At 60.1% G+C, this 17,179-nt stretch overlaps 1 protein-coding gene across 7 annotated transcripts in view; it reads right to left on the reverse strand.

Moving 5' to 3' along the window:
- Positions 1–213: 213 nt before the first annotated feature.
- ATP6V1C2 (ATPase H+ transporting V1 subunit C2) overlaps positions 214–17,179 on the reverse strand; it is a 53,731-nt gene continuing 36,765 nt past the window's right edge. For 3 of the 7 annotated variants that reach the window (XM_030311644.2, XM_030311642.1, XM_030311643.1), the window contains 9 exons: positions 14,494–14,585; positions 11,779–11,877; positions 11,159–11,227; positions 8,819–8,911; positions 8,615–8,708; positions 6,140–6,277; positions 5,202–5,299; positions 770–902; positions 214–471 (listed from right to left, as the gene is read on the reverse strand). In XM_030311644.2, the coding sequence (XP_030167504.1) occupies positions 382–471; positions 770–902; positions 5,202–5,299; positions 6,140–6,277; positions 8,615–8,708; positions 8,819–8,911; positions 11,159–11,227; positions 11,779–11,877; positions 14,494–14,585 (906 nt within the window). In that variant the 3' untranslated portion in view covers positions 214–381. Of the gene's footprint in view, positions 472–769; positions 903–4,570; positions 4,748–5,201; positions 5,300–6,139; positions 6,278–8,614; positions 8,709–8,818; positions 8,912–11,158; positions 11,228–11,778; positions 11,878–14,493; positions 14,586–17,179 lie in introns of those variants that run through there. The other 4 variants (XM_030311647.1, XM_030311646.1, XM_030311645.1 and 1 more) reach the window with 3 other exon arrangements.

Raw genomic sequence — 17,179 nt, forward strand, 5'->3', positions numbered from 1 at the left:
GTGCCCAACATTTTGTCTTTGGGCCATCCCCACTGACTTAGGAAATCTAGCTGGTTATACGGTCAGCTCAAGATTTTTAATGTTCTTCCCAAGCCGTCCCAAGAGATCCGTTGAGACACAAAATTAAAACAGCAGGTGACCAATTTCTAGGCAGTCCCCATTTATGTAAAGTGAGGCTTTGAATTACGTTCGAACATAAAAGACCATTCAAAGGACGGGGCATTTCTTTATTGTAACTTAAAAAAAAATAAATACAACTGTAACTAACTTTTGTGAGCAATTTCTCTCAAACTCTAAGTTCCGCGGGGTTCTGCGGCCGAGGGAAAGAGCGGCGTCTGCGGAGTCCGCACGGACGGGAAGGCCTCGTGGGGCCAGCGGCTCCTAGTCGAGCAGGCTGAGGTCGATGTGGAAATAGACGTAAGGAAAGTAGTCTTGGTTGCCGAGCTGCAGTCCCGGGATGTCGACAGACGCCTGCAAAAGAGGACACGGCGCTGTCGCTCTAGGTGCAGAAGGCAGTTCGCTGTCCCGTCTTTATGTTTTTGAGGAGGCTCTCCGGGCCGTGACGGTATCTTCTGCCCCGCGCAGCGCACCCTCGCCACGCACACACGCACGCACACACGCACACACACACACAGCCTCTTCCTTGTTAGACTTTCGCATTTGTGAAACGTACATCTTCGTAACAGGCAGTTTCGGGATCTGGCAAGTTCCCAGGTGGGGAGGCTGACCTTAGCACAGAACCCCAGCCGCTTCTGGATCGTATACCTACATCCAACACGCTTGCAGCCGCTACTTGATCCAGATGTCTGAAGACAGAGTTCAGAACCTCCCTTAAACGTTTGGTGGAGGACTTCTTGTGAGGCTGGAGGAGCACCGCCTGGAAATTCACCGGAAGTCCGTACCTTCCCAGACAGACAAAATGTGCGCATAAGTTACCCCAGATGGAAACGTGGGGAAAACAACCCTGACGAGAAACAGGCGGTTCTAGTAAGAAGAAAAAAGCTTCAGCTGACACCGCTTAAGACAGTAAAACTCAGTGGAATGAAATATTTAGGGTCAGAGGTGAGACTGGTGACTGGATTTTTCTGGAGGGGAATGTGCCAGAACAGGCTAACCGGCCATTTCTGGATAACGGTGCGGCGCGCACCAAAACGCGGAGGTCTGCTGGATCTGCGGGCGGGAAGCAAAGCGTACGTGAAGGAGGCCGTGCCCACGGTGCCGCTGCCTTCGCCACACACCGAGCCTAACACCTGCTTAGTCCTGTGCGTTTCCAGGATGCTGGGCCGGCAGGACCCCGACGTCCGAGCCCCGCCTAAATGGTCTTTCCACGAGGCAAGAGCCAGAGAAGCTGGCGGGTGCAGACGGGTGGCGGCGCGTGGGCTGGGTCACGGGCGAGGGGAATGGCCCAGCCGATGGCCTCATCTCCGTGTGCCCCCTTACCACAAAGCTCCGGTACCCCCCAGGGGAGTGAGCGGAGGGGCCGTGGCCATCTTAGCTGAGCGAGCAGCCCCCCTCCTGACTCCCTCCCGCAACTCCCAGTGCTTTCCAGAAACCCACTCCACACCCTCGGCCTCACCGACACCGCTGTCTCCACCTGCTGACCACACACCCCAGGCAACACGTACGTTAAGGACGCGCATTCCAGCTCCCAGACCATGGTGCCACCGCGCTCTGTCGTCCGACCCGGTCGTCCCGCCAGTCACTGCAGGTTCCCTGGGAGCTCGCTTACCCTCCCGAACGAGGACCCCTGTGTCCCAGCTGTCCTGTCTTTCCCAGCCCGCGAGCTCCCATCGGGGCAGAGGCACGGGTCTGTTTTGTGCACAGTCTACTGTGTCCCCAGACCTGGAGGGCGGCGGGCACTCCAACACTTCGTGAATGTTGACTGACTGCTCCTCGTCCCCCCCCCCCCCCCATCAAGCCTCCAAGCCCTGGGCCCCTTTCTCAGCCCACTCTCTCAACTTTGGGGCTTCCCACGTTCTTCCCAGATCCTTCCAGCCCTTTCCCTGCTGACCCTCCCTCTGGATCGATGTCAATGAACACCTTCTCCATTCTGCTCAGAACACGCCTTCCAGAACAGCCCGGTCAGCGCTCATTCTCCACAAGGCCGCCCCCACGCTGCTCCTTCTTGCTCCGCTCAGTAGAGGACCCTCCTCCTCCCTGACTGCCGAGGTCACCCGGCGGGGAGCCCTGACATGAGGCCCCCACACCGAGACCTCTGTGCCACAGGGGCGCCAGCATCGTCTAACCGCTGTCCCCTTCCCTGTAACATCTCGCCATCCTGCCCTCCTTTGTAAGAAACGCCCTCAGCCCCCTTGGGCTCTCATTCCAAACTTGAGAGTGCCCAGCGTCCCATGTCACCCAGTCATCCGGCCACCACACTCGAGCTTGTCCCACCGATGACCTCGTGACCCTTTTCACGGGGATACCTAAACCCTTAAGCCTCTCCTCCCTTTGACTCGTCAGCCACTCCCTCCTTCTGCCTGACTTCCCCATGGGCTTCTCTCCTCCACTCTAAATATTGGGGTTCCCCGAGGTGCCCTTTCAGTACCTTCCCTCTGCAGGGCTCTCCCTAGACGATCACGGCCACGCAGCCGCCGTCAGGATTCCGTAACCTCTGTTCCCCACTGAGATCCAGACTGACTAGCTTCCTGGCTGGCCCCTCCACTCTGTGCCCGGCAGCCCCCGGTTCACTGCGCCCTGAGGGTCAACCAGCTCTCCCTCAACTGAGGGCTGAGTCTACTTCACTTTGACTTTATGGAGTCCACGAACATTGCACATCTGGAAGTGTCTGGAAGATGTCCATTTCACATCTGTCCGACTCTGAGCGGGGTGACAGAGGCAGAGAGCGCGTCGGCCCCTCCCTCCCCCCCAGGCGGGAAGTACAAAACAGCTCGGAGAAGAGGGAGACAGCGGCCAAGAGCCAACTGGGGGGGGCGGGGCAAAGACCAACAGGGGGTCAAAGGAACAGGCAAGCAGGTGAACTTCACCGTCTGTGTGCCCCAGCAAACGTGTTCAGCCTCTGTTTTCCCGGATTACGATCTGTCCGCAGGATAGAATATGAAAAAGCCATTAAAAAAGGATCAGGTAACTTCACCCGTGAAGAGACTGATTCAGAGCAGATGAAGACAGCAAGCCACAGGACGCTAAACGATCCCATTTGGGGGGAAAGAAGAGTCTCGAAACCATTAACCGTGATTATCTATGGGCAGTGGGGACTGGGAACTGTTTCCACAGTATGTATTTCTGAACTTGAATTTTTCAAACAGCGCTCATGTATACAACCGTATTCCGGAAAAATACAGACACAGTAAAAAAAAAAAAAAAAAAATCCTACATTGAGAGTCTTGTAAAGAATTACTTTTACGGGGCGCCTGGGTGGCGCAGTCGGTTAAGCGTCCGACTTCAGCCAGGTCACGATCTCGCGGTCCACGAGTTCGAGCCCCGCGTCGGGCTCTGGGCTGATGGCTCGGAGCCTGGAGCCTGTTTCCGATTCTGTGTCTCCCTCTCTCTCTGCCCCTCCCCCGTTCATGCTCTGTCTCTCTCTGTCCCAAAAATAAAATAAACGTTGACAAAAAAAAAAAAAAAGAATTACTTTTACATATACTTTTAGGAGAAGTCCTGTTTCATCCAACTTAAGGACATCCATCTCTACCTCTCTCGAGCAAACGGGCATCCGCACTGTAGTGAGCCTGAGAACCACTGATTTTCGAGGCCAGCAGGGTCAGTCTCGGGCCCCGTCTACACCACAGGTGGCTGGCACACTCCAGGTTTGCTCGTCTACGCCCCGCGGCCCAATGCCACAGTCCGCGCCGCTCCAGGCCTCTGAGATGGGTGGGGGTGGATGACCGCGAGAGGAGCCACGGTCGGATCCTGGCAGCCGCCATATTGTGCTTGGACAAAACCACACTGGCCGCCGCGCGGAGGATGAACCGGAGGCACAGAACCAAGTGAGAGCCCGTGGCGAGAGCTGGCCCGGCCAGGCGAGGCCGGGACGGAGGGAAGAGAGAAAGCAGGGGCAAGCCAGGGGGCCCACCACAAGCGTCGTGGGGTGCAGGAGTGGGCGTAGGAGGCGAGGGTGAGGGAGCAGAGGCATCTGAGCCCGCCCTGAGGCTTGGGGTCTGGAAACAGGAAAGACGTGAGCCCACGGGCGTTGACGGGGCAGCCGGGGGAAGGGGTCAGGAGGGGAGATGAGCCAGATGTCCAGGGGAAGCCCGTGTGACGTGAGAGGCGGACAGGACGAGGTAGGAGGCGCAGACTCGAAAGGGAAAGTACGGAACAGGCCTCCAGGTGGATGGCTGGGAAGGGATGGGGGGGGGGGGCGCCCGCCTTGCAGGCAGGGGAGGGGCTGGGGAGAGCACTCCAGAGGGTCAGAGGGCCGGAGGGGGCCAAGAAGCAGGGGTGGAAGCTTCCAGAAAAAGGGTACAGCCAGCCGTGTGTGATGCTACCAAGATCCCCCCTCCCCACATAGCTCATGTCACTGCACATGTTCAAAACGTGGCAGAAAAACAGGCTTTAAAAAATACTGCTTGATTCCATTTTTGCAAAAATTTAGTAAAAAAAAAATATGCATATCTGTAAACTAGAATAAAAAAAAAGAAGCAAAACACAAAGGAACAAAAACTCCTAAGGTTCACACCTGCACACTAGCCAGCAGAGTTTTCTCTCCGCGTTAAAATTACAGGTGATTTTTTTATTCATTGGTCGTGCTTACCTACAGTTCCCAAATCTCCCGCGGTAATTGTTTTCACTTTGGTGAAAAAAACAAACAAGGCCAAATTTTGGTTGTCGTCAGTTCGGTTTGGTTCAGGGCTTTCGTTTTTTTGTGCCGCCTTGGGCTCAGAGGTCAAGGACTGAGACCGTGCTGGTGTTTCCTCTAGGAGTCGCCAGGCCCCGGCAGGTGCACGGGGCGGGGCGGAGCCTGCCGCGGAGAGCAGGACACCCGCCCCGAGTCTGGCAGGAACGGGACGCGGAGCACAGGACAGCAGGGCCCGCAGGGCTGAGGGAAGGCTCGTGTGACTCAGGAGATCCTAAACATGTTGCCAAGAGCCAGGAGGAGCGCGCGGAGAGGATGGGAGGGCCCGGCAGGTCCCAGAGGAGACTGGGGGGGGGGGCGGGGGCGGGGGACGGAAGGGGCAGGCGGCAGCCCAGGGGGCCCCCAGAGCTCGCTGCCCCACCCCGGGCTGGGCGCCTCCTCCACGCACCTGAGCACGGACTCCACAAACACCCTCAGGGCCTTGATGTGGATCCAGGCAATGAAGGCTTCGCTGAAGTTCACCTTGAGCCAGCGCAGCAGCGGGCCCTGCAGAGACAGGAGAGCCGGTGAACGCCCGCTGGCCGCTCCGCCCACGCGAGGCCGAGGAGGACGTGGGTTTTGACAGAGCAAGCCCCGAGCGGCGAAGAGATGCCCGGCGGCCAGCGGAAGCAGCGAGGTGGTGGGACGAGGGCCGGGACCTCGTCGTCCGGGCCGCCCCGGGGCGGAGGGGCCGGGGAAGCGCCGCGGGCCAGCCACCCGGCGCATGCGCGGGGCCACCGCAGACCGGGCTGCAGGGGCTGGGCAGCCCCTGACCTCAGGGCTGTCAGCAGGCAGCCCGCAGGCTTCCCTCTGACGCTGTGCTGCGAAGGGGCCCGCCTCCCAGGGAGGCGCTGCCCCGGGGTCCTGGCGTCATCCACCAGCCGCCGCTTCCAGGGGGCCCCCCCGAGGAGCCCGCCTCACTCGGCCACGACAGCTGCCACTAATGCCGCTGTGGCCGCTCCTCGGGGACAGGGAGCTTCGAGTCTTGGAGCAAAGGCACCTCCAAGTGCCCACCAAGGTCAGGGGTGGGTCCAGCCAGGGCAGTCAGGGGAGGAGAGCCGAGCCGCCCGACCACCAGCACCTGTCCCCGTCACCAGCTCCAGCCACCTCCAGACAGGGCGGGGGGCACCCTGGCCAGCAAGCACCATCCACTGCCGGGGGCGGGGGGCAGCTCCAAGGAGGCCCCCCGGATGAGGAGGAAAGGCGTTTGATGCTGGGCTCCTTGATTTGAGCCCTCAAAAGCCACCTTCGGTAACAGAAAACGCAAGGCTTTGTTTTCTCAGAAGACGCCTGCACTGGCGAGGACATGCGAGCGGGGGAAGCCCAGGGCTCCCGGGTGCTGCTTACCTCTCCCTCGCCCTCACTCTCTCTCTCTCTGTCCGTCTGCCCCGCAGCGGGCCTATCGGGGTTCCCTAGCGGGGTTACCTGAACCTTGTGGTCCGGGAAGGTGGATGATCCCTTTTTAAGAGCAACACAGGAAGTTTGCTAAAGGCACAGAAATGATTTATTAATCTTTCGGCAAACATGCATCACAACAAACAGAAATAACTCGCATCGCCTGAAAAGCACAGGGAGGCCGGCGAGGCCGGCCCGCCCTCCGGGATTGCGTGCTGGTCGGACTCGAGATGGGACCGGGGTGTTAAGGCCTTCAGGCCCCATATTCCAGGGACGGAGCCGGTGCCCACATCCCCCCCGCCCCTGCCTGGCCCCGGTCAGGACCTCCTCTCCACGGGGACAGGACGGGGACAGCTCCAGGCGGCGTTCGTGGAAACGGCTCTGCCTGAGGAGCGTGTCCCCACCACGTCCAGCCTCGGTGGCAACAGGGCAATCGGGGTGCGCTTAAGCATGCCACACGCGGACGGCGGGTGTGCTGTTGGGACACAGCCTCCTTTACCCTCTCTGCAAACAGAAAGCACAGGAAGCCCCCACCCCGTGCTCTCACAGGGGGCCGAAGCCCCAGGCCCCAGCCTGTCCCCTCTGGCTGGCGAGTAATCAAAACGGCGGAGGATGCCGACCGCACCCGCCTCCCAACAAGCTAAGGGGGAAAGGGTCTACGCGGCCAGGGTAGGGCCGACCCCGGCTGACCCCCGCTCACTGGCACCCAGCGAGAGCCTCGCAGGGAGCTAAATGTTTCCGAGCTAGTGTGTCTCCTTCGCCTCTCCATTTCCCCTGCACAGAGAGACCCTGGAAGGGCTCCCAGGGCAGCGTCGGGGAGCAGCACCCTCCGCCGGCGGGTAACCGGAGACCCGGGCGGCAGGTGTCGAGCTCCTGCGTATCACCTCGATCCTCGGGGGTCTGTGCCAGCGCGGAGGGAGGGGCCGAAGGCACGGACCTGACCACCTGTCCTGCGGGCAGGGCCTCCCTCCTGGACACCGTGACAGCTGCCACAGTCTAGCCCCCAACCGGAGGCCAGCCAGGGCCGGCCCCAAGGCCAGCAGGGTTGCTCAACTATGATAGAGACCACCGAGCGCTCCTGGGTGATGAGGGTTTGGGGCGAGCTGAGGTCAAGGAGAAGAACCCTTTGGTTTTCCAGCTTGTTGGCGAGCACCCTTCCTGCCTGGGCGTGTCAGGTCTGAGGCCTCAGGCCCGGGGCCACTTCAGCCCTTTGTCTCGGGAAGGGGTCTCAGCCAGAGAAGCCCGGCAGATTTGGGATCCGAAAAGCGTGTTCCCCTGGTGTGCTCACACACGTCCACACACATACGTGTGTGCTCGGGGCCGGGAGGGGCCGAAACCGTGCACGGGCACGACCATAGGACCAGCCCCCCGTTCCTCCTCAAGGGGGATGGGACAGTCTGGGGGGGCTGGGAGAACCCTATTTTGGGAACCCCCATGCTGCTGCCACTTCTGAGGGGGTTGACTTGTCCGGAGTCCCTGTGAAAAGGCCACCGACCCAGAGAGGTCACGTCGGAGGTGCAGACTCCCCCGGCCCGACAGCAGAGAAGGCTCGGGGCAAACACTTGGCCATACGGGAGGTACATCTTGCATCATCCAAGCACATACTTACAGCCTTATGTTTACACACCGGTCTTCCTCCAACAGGCCTGAAGTACATTCTACTCATTCTTCCCCTCCTCTCTACTCCAGAGGCTGACTAGGAAGCTTCTCCGAGAACCCGCCCCGGGTGGGGGGTGGGGGGGATGGGAGAGAAGGGACCCGGAGACATTCCACCGAGGCAGGCCCCAGGAGCCACCTGGCTTAGGCCCGCTCTGCAGCGGGAGGATGCCACGTGGGGAGCGTGCCCGTCTTACAGAGCGGGGTGCCCAAGGCCACGCTGTTCACACTTCGAGACTAAAAGCCTGGTTTTCTCCCCCCTGAGCTCAGCTGCCCTTGCACACGGGAGGTCGGCTGTTGTCAGTTCCTCCGGGACAAGCACCCACTCTTTGCTGGAAGCGTAGGGGACACAAATACAGGTGCTGGTGACAGAAGGTGTCACATCGCACCCGGGGAGCCGCACTGCTGAGAATAGCAGGGGGACGGAGGGGACGGAGCCGCCCACTTTCCACTCAGGGATCCCCACCTTGCCCTGCCCGACCTTGGGGCGGAGAAGGCTCAGGTGGGGCCCTCTTCCTGGGGGAGGTGCTCACTGACCCCCCAGAGCGTCAGTTTCTCAGCTGCAGAGCGGAGCTGGGAGTCCCTTCCTGGAAGGGCAGCACCAGGACTCAGGAGCTCGGACGGACTCACAGCTCAGGCGCCACCTCGGGGCCCCTCTGCCTTCCCCAGACGCACCCCGGCAGCCCCAGGGGGGCACACATTCCCGGGGCCGTGTGCCCCCAGGGAGGAGCCGCCCTTGCCCGGAGCCCGGCCGCCACGAAGTCTACTCACATACTGTTGCTTCTTATCAGACAGCAAACGGCTCAGCTCTTCCCTTTCCCTCTTTATCTCTTTCTCATCATAGTAAAATTCACGGACAGTGAACCTTAAAACAAGCAAATGAGAGGCGTTTGCCAAGAAGCTTCCAGTCGGAGCAGAGGCCCCTCCGGTGCAGACAGACCAGACCCGGAGCAACCCCCCAAGGCCAGCCCTTACTTGTTCTCTTTGGCTTTGGTTTTGAAATCGTCGATCACTTTTCGAAACAGGGTCACCGTGAAGAGGCCGCCCTCGTTGTCCTCGGCGATCAGTCTGGGGGAGAGAAGCGTCTGTTCACGGGACTCATCGCCGGGCCCGGCGTCAGAGCTGGGCTAGGAGAGCCCTGTCCTCTCCCGTCGGGGAGGCGGGTCACCGCAGAGGTGAGGCTCCGTCCCCATCAGCCCACTGGCCCGTGTGCAGGGGCCCAGCCAGCAGCGGAGGGCAGGGAACCAGACGTCCCTTATTTCCCAACTCCTGGCTGTGTGGGCTCAGCCACCTGCTGCGACCCGCCCCCTCTCGGGCTCCTGCCATTCAACCTCCAGGCTGAGGCCTCAGGGGCCTCCAGGTGATCTCAACGCAGGCCCTCTAGGGGAGGAAAAGACAGGAGACTGGCTGTGCGGAGATGCGCGGTTCAGCTCTGGTTTGTGAAATGCCCAAGAGATCACGCTAGTCCCGGGTCTCAGTCGCCTCGTGTGCGGACGGGGGCCCTCGCTCTGACGTGCTGTGCTCATAGCAAAGCAGGGCAGAGCTCGTTGGTGGGAAACCACCCCGCCACGTCCACCTCACGTCCGATGTTGTAATCGGACGGCCTCCCGAGGCACACCTCAGCACGGGACGCCCGTGGGCACCGCCCCAAACACAGGGGTTGTCAGAGCCAGGGGCCTGCGTCTTTGGGTCACAGACCTGAAGCCCTTCGCCAAGCCCAGGCAGGTCTCGTGGACGCGCTCAGGGCCGGGTCACCTTTCCGCTCTCCCAGAGTGGGTGCCCAGAAGGGCCGCCCCAGGCTCCAGAGACTTTTCCTGAGTCACCTCTGCGGATTCTCGGGCGCCTTCTGACAACGAAGGGCCTGGGGGCTCTGGTCTGAGAAGCCAAGCCACCTACCGAGGCAGCCTTCTGGGCGGGGCCCCCTGGCACCTGGCCACAGAATGGCACTGTTACAAGAGCTGGGGGTCGTCTGCTGAGCCGGGTGACTTCAAGGACCAGCCCCTCCACCCATCTGTGTGCCTTCCTCCCCACCCCACCCGCCCCGCCCCTGCAGACGTGGCTGCCCCGGGCCTGTTCCTCTGGCCTCCCCTGTGGCCTCAGGCTATGACCGTCCTGTTCCCTGCACCCCTCAACTCAGCTCCTAACTGCTACCTCCAGTGAGTTGTGACCCTGGAAGAGCCGCCCTGCAGCAGGTACCCCCAGCCAGACGCCTCCGGGCCGAGATGGACTTGGGCAGGGGCCACCCTCCCTCTTGCCACAGTGCCCTGGGAAGCAGGTGAATTGGCATGTCTGGCCAAGACTCACCCGCCAAATCTTTTAAAACGACAAACCATTCGCGGGGCGCCTGAGAGGCTCAGTCGGTTACGCGTCCGACTTCAGCTCAGGGCATGACCTTGCGGTTTGTGAGTTCGAGCCCCGCGTCGGGCTCTGTGCCGACAGTTCAGAGCCTGGAGCCTGTGTCTCCCTCTCTCTCTGTGCCCCTCTCCTGATCGTGCTCTGTCTCTCTCTCTCAAAACGAAGTGAACGTTAAAAAAAATTTTTTTCAAGGACCAGCCGTTTCAGACGTGTGAAAAGGTATAGAGAATAACAAATACCTGTGTCTCAGCCGCCCCATTTAAGACCTAAAGCAATTCTCATACAGCAGACCCCCCCCCCCCGTCCCGTGGCCCTCCCTGGGTGCACGTTGCACTGTGTCCCCAGGTCGCCACGTTTCCCATGCCCACACACCTCCACGGCTCTGCTGGGCACCTGCGTGTGCCCAGATCGCATGTGGTTTAGTTGTGTCTGTTTCTAGAGCTAAAGCAAAAGAACTTGCTTCCCCTGCTCAGTACTGCCTCGTGAGACCCTTTCCTGCTGCTGCGTGCGGCCCTGAGATGCTGGTCTCCCCAGATGCGTGGTATTCACGGTTTGTGAACCTTCTCCTGCCACCTTCCCAGGCTTCATTGGCCACTCCTGCTCTGACCCCAGGAGGCCGGACGCTGAGAATGCCTTCCTCCCCTGCTCCCGCCCTGTGGCCATCAGAGCCAGGCCCTTGCTTGACCCTCAGGCGGGGAAGAATGACCTGGGCTGAGAAGGCACCGCAGAGTGCACTGAGTGGGGGGTCTCTGCCAGGAGGCAGCCAGAGAGGGCTTCCTGGAGGAGGGGGCAGGGAAACCGCATTTTAAAAGATGGAGAGAGTCCGGCATGGGGCCGGGTGTGTGGCTGCAAAGGAGTTCCGGGCCAAGGGACCCTTGTGAGAGCGAGTGGGGCGGGCCGAGGGTCCTCACACCTTCCGGCACGCTTGGTGGCCGGGTGCCAAGTTGGGGTCTCACTTACTTAGTCGACCGAGGGACCACCATGTCCGAGAGGGATTCGTAGGTTTTTTGCCATTGCGCGTAGCTTGGTCTGCGAGGATATAGGATCATTCAGTGATTTCTGCTTAAAAACTTCGGGGCGTCCCAAGTATTTGGGACCCTATATACCCCTCTTCCCAAAGGACTGGAGTGAGCAGGCCTGGGCCGGAGTGCCCCCCACCCCCCGAGGCCCTGCCATGGGCACCGAGAATCTCCTGCCCAGCCCCATCCCGGACCCAGCCTCCCCATGAAGGCCTGGGACCCCGCAGAGGGCCCGTGTGATTGTGTCGGAACTTTCTAGTCCCAGCCCTGTGTGGCCTTGGGCAAGCCAGCTGACTTCTCTGGCCTCAGGACAAGGGAGTAACAGCAGCCCGGGGTTTGTTGAGAGTGAGGCATGTGGCAGGCACGCTGCTTCTGTCACTGCGTCCCACCGCAGGTGCTGTCCCCCTGCTCCCGTGCCGGCCCATGCAACTCCCATTTAGTGCTCCCGGGGGCCAGGCCGTGGGGGGGCTCCCCTTCCTCTCCGTCGGGCAGGCCGGTTTCCTTCCGGGGTCACCAACACGGGCTGAGGCCCCGCACCACCCACCTTCCCGGGCCACTTACTTGGGCACGATGACCAGAAGTGTGACAAGATACTCGGAATCCAACACGAAGTCTTCTTTGCTCACAATATCGCTCAGCGTCCGAGTGAAGAGGTTTCCCCTGAATCCGTGTGGGACAAAGGGGGTGTGATCAGGAGAAAGGGGGAGGGAGGCAGCGTGGGCCTGGACTTCTGGGCCACACGGACCCCCTCCCCCAACCCCGTATACCCACCAGCACGCGGGCCCGGGGACTGGAGGGCAGGCAGGAGACAGGCAGGACTCAGATGTCACCACCCCCCCCGGGAGTGCCAGGACCCTGGGCTGAGGGTGTCCCTGACCCCCCAGTTCTGGTGGCCAGACCTGCTGTGGCTGGCAGGGCCTGAGGCCCCGTCACAGTCACCGAGGGGTGGCTGAGTTCAACACCTCCCTGGCCTGCACTGCCCCGGTGCGAGCCACCGGCTGTTAGGAGGGGACCGCGGGGGGAGGGGGGCGGGGGGGCAGGCAGCTTGAGTTACTCGAGTGTCGGGCTGTCCTGAGCAGACACAGGGACCAGAGAGAGGTCCGTGTCACTTTTCACGCCTCACAGGTCCAGCCGCCAGGGGACCTTCACCTGAAATAGCTTTCATCGTGCCCAGTGGAACCCGGTCTACATCGAGGTCGTGGTATTTTTAGCACACGGTTCAAGGCTATTGTATCAGCAGACGAGCCAAGGTAGAGCTACTGAGACTGTCTACAGCCTCAGCACCCAGCCAGGATATCAGTGCAGCACAGGACGTCTCCCTGGTGAATGGCTCTCAAGCACTCGGCCAAGGCCAAAGCCTCAGGTACAATGCCCCCCTCCAACCTCACCTCTCCTACCTGCGCCGTCACTGGTAAGTCCCTTAGGACTCTCTCCGAGGGCACAGGGCCTGTACCTCCTACCTTGGCATTTCCACATTACCGTCCCACCTGTCAGGTCCTATCTGTCTGGGTTATGCCTGTACTCCCTGCACAAAGCAGATTTTCTGTAAATATTTGTTGAGTGAATAATTGTGAGCTCTCCAAGTGCAGAAATTCCCTTTTATTCTGCTTTGCATCTTTAGGGCCTGGCATAAAGCCTGAGGATATGGTAGGTGCTTAATAAATGTTTATCAAAAGAAGAAAAAGGGGAGCACCTGGGGGGCTCAGTCGGTTGAGCATCAGACTCTTGATCTCTTGATCTCACGGTTCGTGAGTTCGAGCCCTGCATTGGGCTCTGTGCTGACAGCGTGGAGCCTGCTTGGGATTCTCTGTATCCCTCTCTCTCTCTCTCTCTCTCTCTCTCTCTCTCTCTGCCCTTCCCCCACTTGCACTCTCTCTCTCAAAATAAATAAATTAAAAAAAAAAAGACAGGAATAATGGACAAGGAGGTAAAGAACAGCCTTACCCTCCCTTTTCCTCCCTTTCCCTTCTCTTCCCTCCCCTGCCCTCCCCTGCCCTCCCCTTCCCTCTCCTTCCCTCAGCAAACACTCTGGACAGACCAATGCTGCTGTGACTCAGTGGATGGCTCCTTCACTGGTCGACTGAAGAGGCCGCACCAGATGTTTGCTAAGCCCCAGACAATTCTCAAGGAGCCCACAGTTCGGTGATGCAATGAGGCAGGCAGATGGTCAATGCCATGACTGACCTATGCCAAGGTCACCATTTAGGGCACCCTGCCCTTTTCCCATCCTCACCCCTCCGTAGGGCCAAGGAGGAGGCAAAACTCAGGTGACGCCCATTTAGTTCTGACACAAAGTCAGGCCGCCACCAACGGCCATTTCCAGTCAAGGTGCGTCCCTCCCTTTTTGGTTTTCCATTCTCCACTAAGGCACCATTTGCCTCGTTCACAAGACGGCTGGCCCAGTGGCCATCCGAAGGGAGAGGCAGAAATGAGAGGGTGAGCTACTCAGAGGAATGGCCGAACGAGAGGACAGCCGGTTCCGACCTCCCCTGGGTACTTCCCTTCTCTGGAGTATCTGCAGAGAACTGTCAACAGAATCAGATCCAGAACCTGGGGAGACTGGGAAGGTCCTCCGTGCCAACTCAGCCCTATTCAGGAGCAACTTCCACACTTCCTGGCAGGAGCTCATCTGGCTTTTTCTTACATGCCTCCAACAACAGGGCGCTCACTACCTTACGAGATCATTGCTGCCTTCACGACCCTGGGCTTATGCTTTTCTCCAGACACCTCCTGCCGTCTTGGTGCCTCGTGACTGCTGGGCCAAGCAGTCTGCTTCCTCTCTCTCACGAGGTGGTCCTTCAGCTGAGTGAAGAAGGCACCGGAGTCCCTGGGGTTGCTCTGCTCTGGGCTGCAGAGCCCACTGCTCTTGGGGGGCTCTCACAAAGGGCCAGGCTCTGACAGTCTGGTCCCCCACTGCCTCAGCGGGGAAGGTCCTCTGTAAAGAAAGATCTTGGGGCACAGCCTAGGTATTCTGGGGAAACCGGGGAGGGTGGGAGAGGAAGGGAAGGCAGGGGAGGGCCAGCATCGGATTCCTCTCCGGGCACAGGCCCCCTCCCTGCTCGAGCCTTTCCTCCGGGGATGTGCACCAGGGTCTCTCGTCTCCTCTCCCTGCACACACCTCCTGGAGAGGCAGGCGTGCCCTGTGTCCGCCTGCCCGGCTCGTCTCTCTCTCAGATGAGGGCACAGTGACCCTGGCTCACCCAGTGACCTGAAAGGCCCGCTCCTGCCCCAGCCCGGCCCCTGCCCTGGCCCGGTTCCAGCAGGGTGGCCACTCACATGGATTTCTTCTCCAGGTTCTCCAGGTTTGTCTTCAGGGTGTTGTAGGCGGCCGTTCGGGACTTCAGGTCGGTCTCGATTTGTGCCAGTTGCTGTGTGGAAAAGCAAGAGAGTTTCGAGAGTCGGCCAAACTTTCCAAAACGGCCATACGCTGTTCACGGTGCACTTAGGAATCTGTGTCAGGAATCCTCACGTTTTTGCCCCTGCTGCTCTCCCACACGTGCCATCGTCTGGCCCTACCAGCAGCCTGAGGGGAGCAGGGAAGGGACTCCTGTCCCCACTTTGCGGGTACCGAGGCCCGAGACACGAGTGGCTCTGCCGGGATCACTCAGTGAGCTGAACCTTCTGATTTCAAGCGCTTCTTGGGCCGCCAGGCCAGCCAGGGTGACCCCCGACCTGGCTTCTATGGGGACCCACGTGATGGCTCAGCCCCGACCAGCGCCGGGTCCCCAGGCTCAGCTGGGCCCAACAGCCCCTTCCGTTCTGCGCAGGTAGGAAGGTTCCTTTCAGCCCGGAGGCAGGTCACCCGCTGGGCACTAAGGACGACCCCTGTTCTCAAGTTTCAGGGAGCGAGTCGCGGACCGGGCCGGGCAGCGGGCCGGGCAGACAGGCCGGGGAAAGAGGGGACACGGGACGAGCCCGGGCCCACGGCCTCCCTCTCCTGCTTTCTGGCTGCCTGGCCTCAGATGCCCCATGTCCCCGGGCAGAGTGATAGCGTCCTCCCCGAGGGGTCCAAACACCGAAAGGCAAATGCCGGCCAAGGCCCACCTCCCCGGAAGCCCTCGAAACACAGTAGCTGTTAAAACGACCACAGTCACCCTCCAGGGCTCGGTGGGGTCCGTGACTACAGAGTTGGTTCAACAAAGTCTGGCGCCCCACGTTATGGAGCACCGAGCGGCCGTCAAAATGATGGCAGTAGATTCCTGCACATGGGCACGCGGTGGGGTGCAGGGCCAACCCCCACGGCTCCCGACACAGATGGCACAGTCCTCCCAACTCTCTTCTCAGCCCCACGTTCTGTGACCCCCCCCCGACCCGGCGGTGTACAAGTGCCCGTGTGGGCACCACGCCAACAAATGCGACATGTCAGCACTCCGCTGTGACCCGGAAGACCCCCCCAGAGTCATTATACGAGGAAACGGAGGCAATCTGAGGGCACGAACAGTTTTGAGTTGAAACACAAAGGTTTCGTATATAGATGGAAGGATCCACTTGGAGCTGTTAAACCCTGGTCACCTGTAGGGCGTTTCAAAGCCAGAGGGGGCAGCCGGCTGGCTCAGCCGGTTAAGCGTCCCACTCTTGATTTCGGCTCAGGTCGTGATCTCCCAGTTTCCGTGAGTTCAAGCCCCCGCGTTGGATTCTGTGCTGACAGCTCAGGGCCTGCTTGGGATTCTCTCTCTCTCTCTCTCTCTCTCTCTCTCTCCCTCTCTCCTCCTCCCCCACTCACTCGTGCTCTCTTGCTCTCAAAATAAATAAATAAACTTGCAAAAGTTAATGGGAGAGGAAGTGGAGGGGGTCGCGTCATGGCAAGCCTTCAACGTTTTGATCTTTACATCGCGGTATGTTTGACTTTCAAAATAAGATTGATAATTTTTTGACAATCTCTTTTCAAACCTTTTCCTTTTAGGTGATGACAGACAGACTCATGGGAAATTACAAAATTTACAAAAATAGGACACAGAGATCCCACGTACCAGTTTCCCCCGTTAGTGACATCTTACATAACATTAATGCACCACTGTAACCAAGAAACGGACACAGGTCAAATGCACAGACCTTGATTTTTAAAACCATATACATATGTATTAGGGGGCCTGGGTGGCTCAGCTGTTTGAGCGTCTGACTCTTGACTTCGGCTCGGATCGTGATCCCAGGGTTGTGGGATCAAGTCCCGCCCCTCACCACCCCTGTCCCCATGCTCTCTCTCTAATTACAATAAATTAATTCAACGATATCTGTTTTTAAAGGAAAAAAATCGAACTAAAAAAAAAATCTTCCGTCTTCCCTTCTCTCCTGGTTTCACCGCAAACCAGCGAAACCCCGCAGAAGAGCGTTTGGAAACCCACGGACGGTGGGAGGGGGCAGGGCTTTGGAACCGGCCAGGCCCAAACCGGATGCCAGTTCCCTGCGTGTCTGCCCGTGAGCTGGCGGTCGGGTTCTGAACCTCTCTGAGCTCGGGGCCCCGGCATAGCCGCGGGCTCACAGAATCCGCAGAGCGGGCCAGTCCCCAAGGCGAGGCCCGCCTCCACCAGACCGAGCTCCTCCAGCGGGGCCGGGTCCCCCCCGTCTCCGCAACCCCGGGGACGGGCCGCTGCACGGGCACCGCGGAGGGCATGCGATCGGCCGAGGGGGGCTCCCGGGCGTGTGGCTGGTCGGCACTGCCCACCGCTCGGCAGCCGTGCCCGCCGGCAGCCTTGGGGGCCTCGTGGGACTGCCCCGCAGAACCCGGGGATGTTTCGGGGGGGTGCAGACACGAGCAACCAGCGCCCCGAGGGGGTTGGCCTGGAGCCACCCCACCCTGGGCTGGACGCGTGCGCAGCGAAAGAATAAACGCTTTGCCGTGTTACACTGGTGACATCTGGGGGCTTTTGTGAAACCGCGGCGTGACCCGGCCTGCGGAGACCGACAGAGCCCCGGGCTGGGCGCCTGCCCAGGTGACAGGACGGGCCGCCACGTGCCGCGTGCG

Source organism: Lynx canadensis, chromosome A3, assembly GCF_007474595.2.
Source record: "Lynx canadensis isolate LIC74 chromosome A3, mLynCan4.pri.v2, whole genome shotgun sequence".
Lineage (NCBI taxonomy): Eukaryota > Metazoa > Chordata > Mammalia > Carnivora > Felidae > Lynx > Lynx canadensis.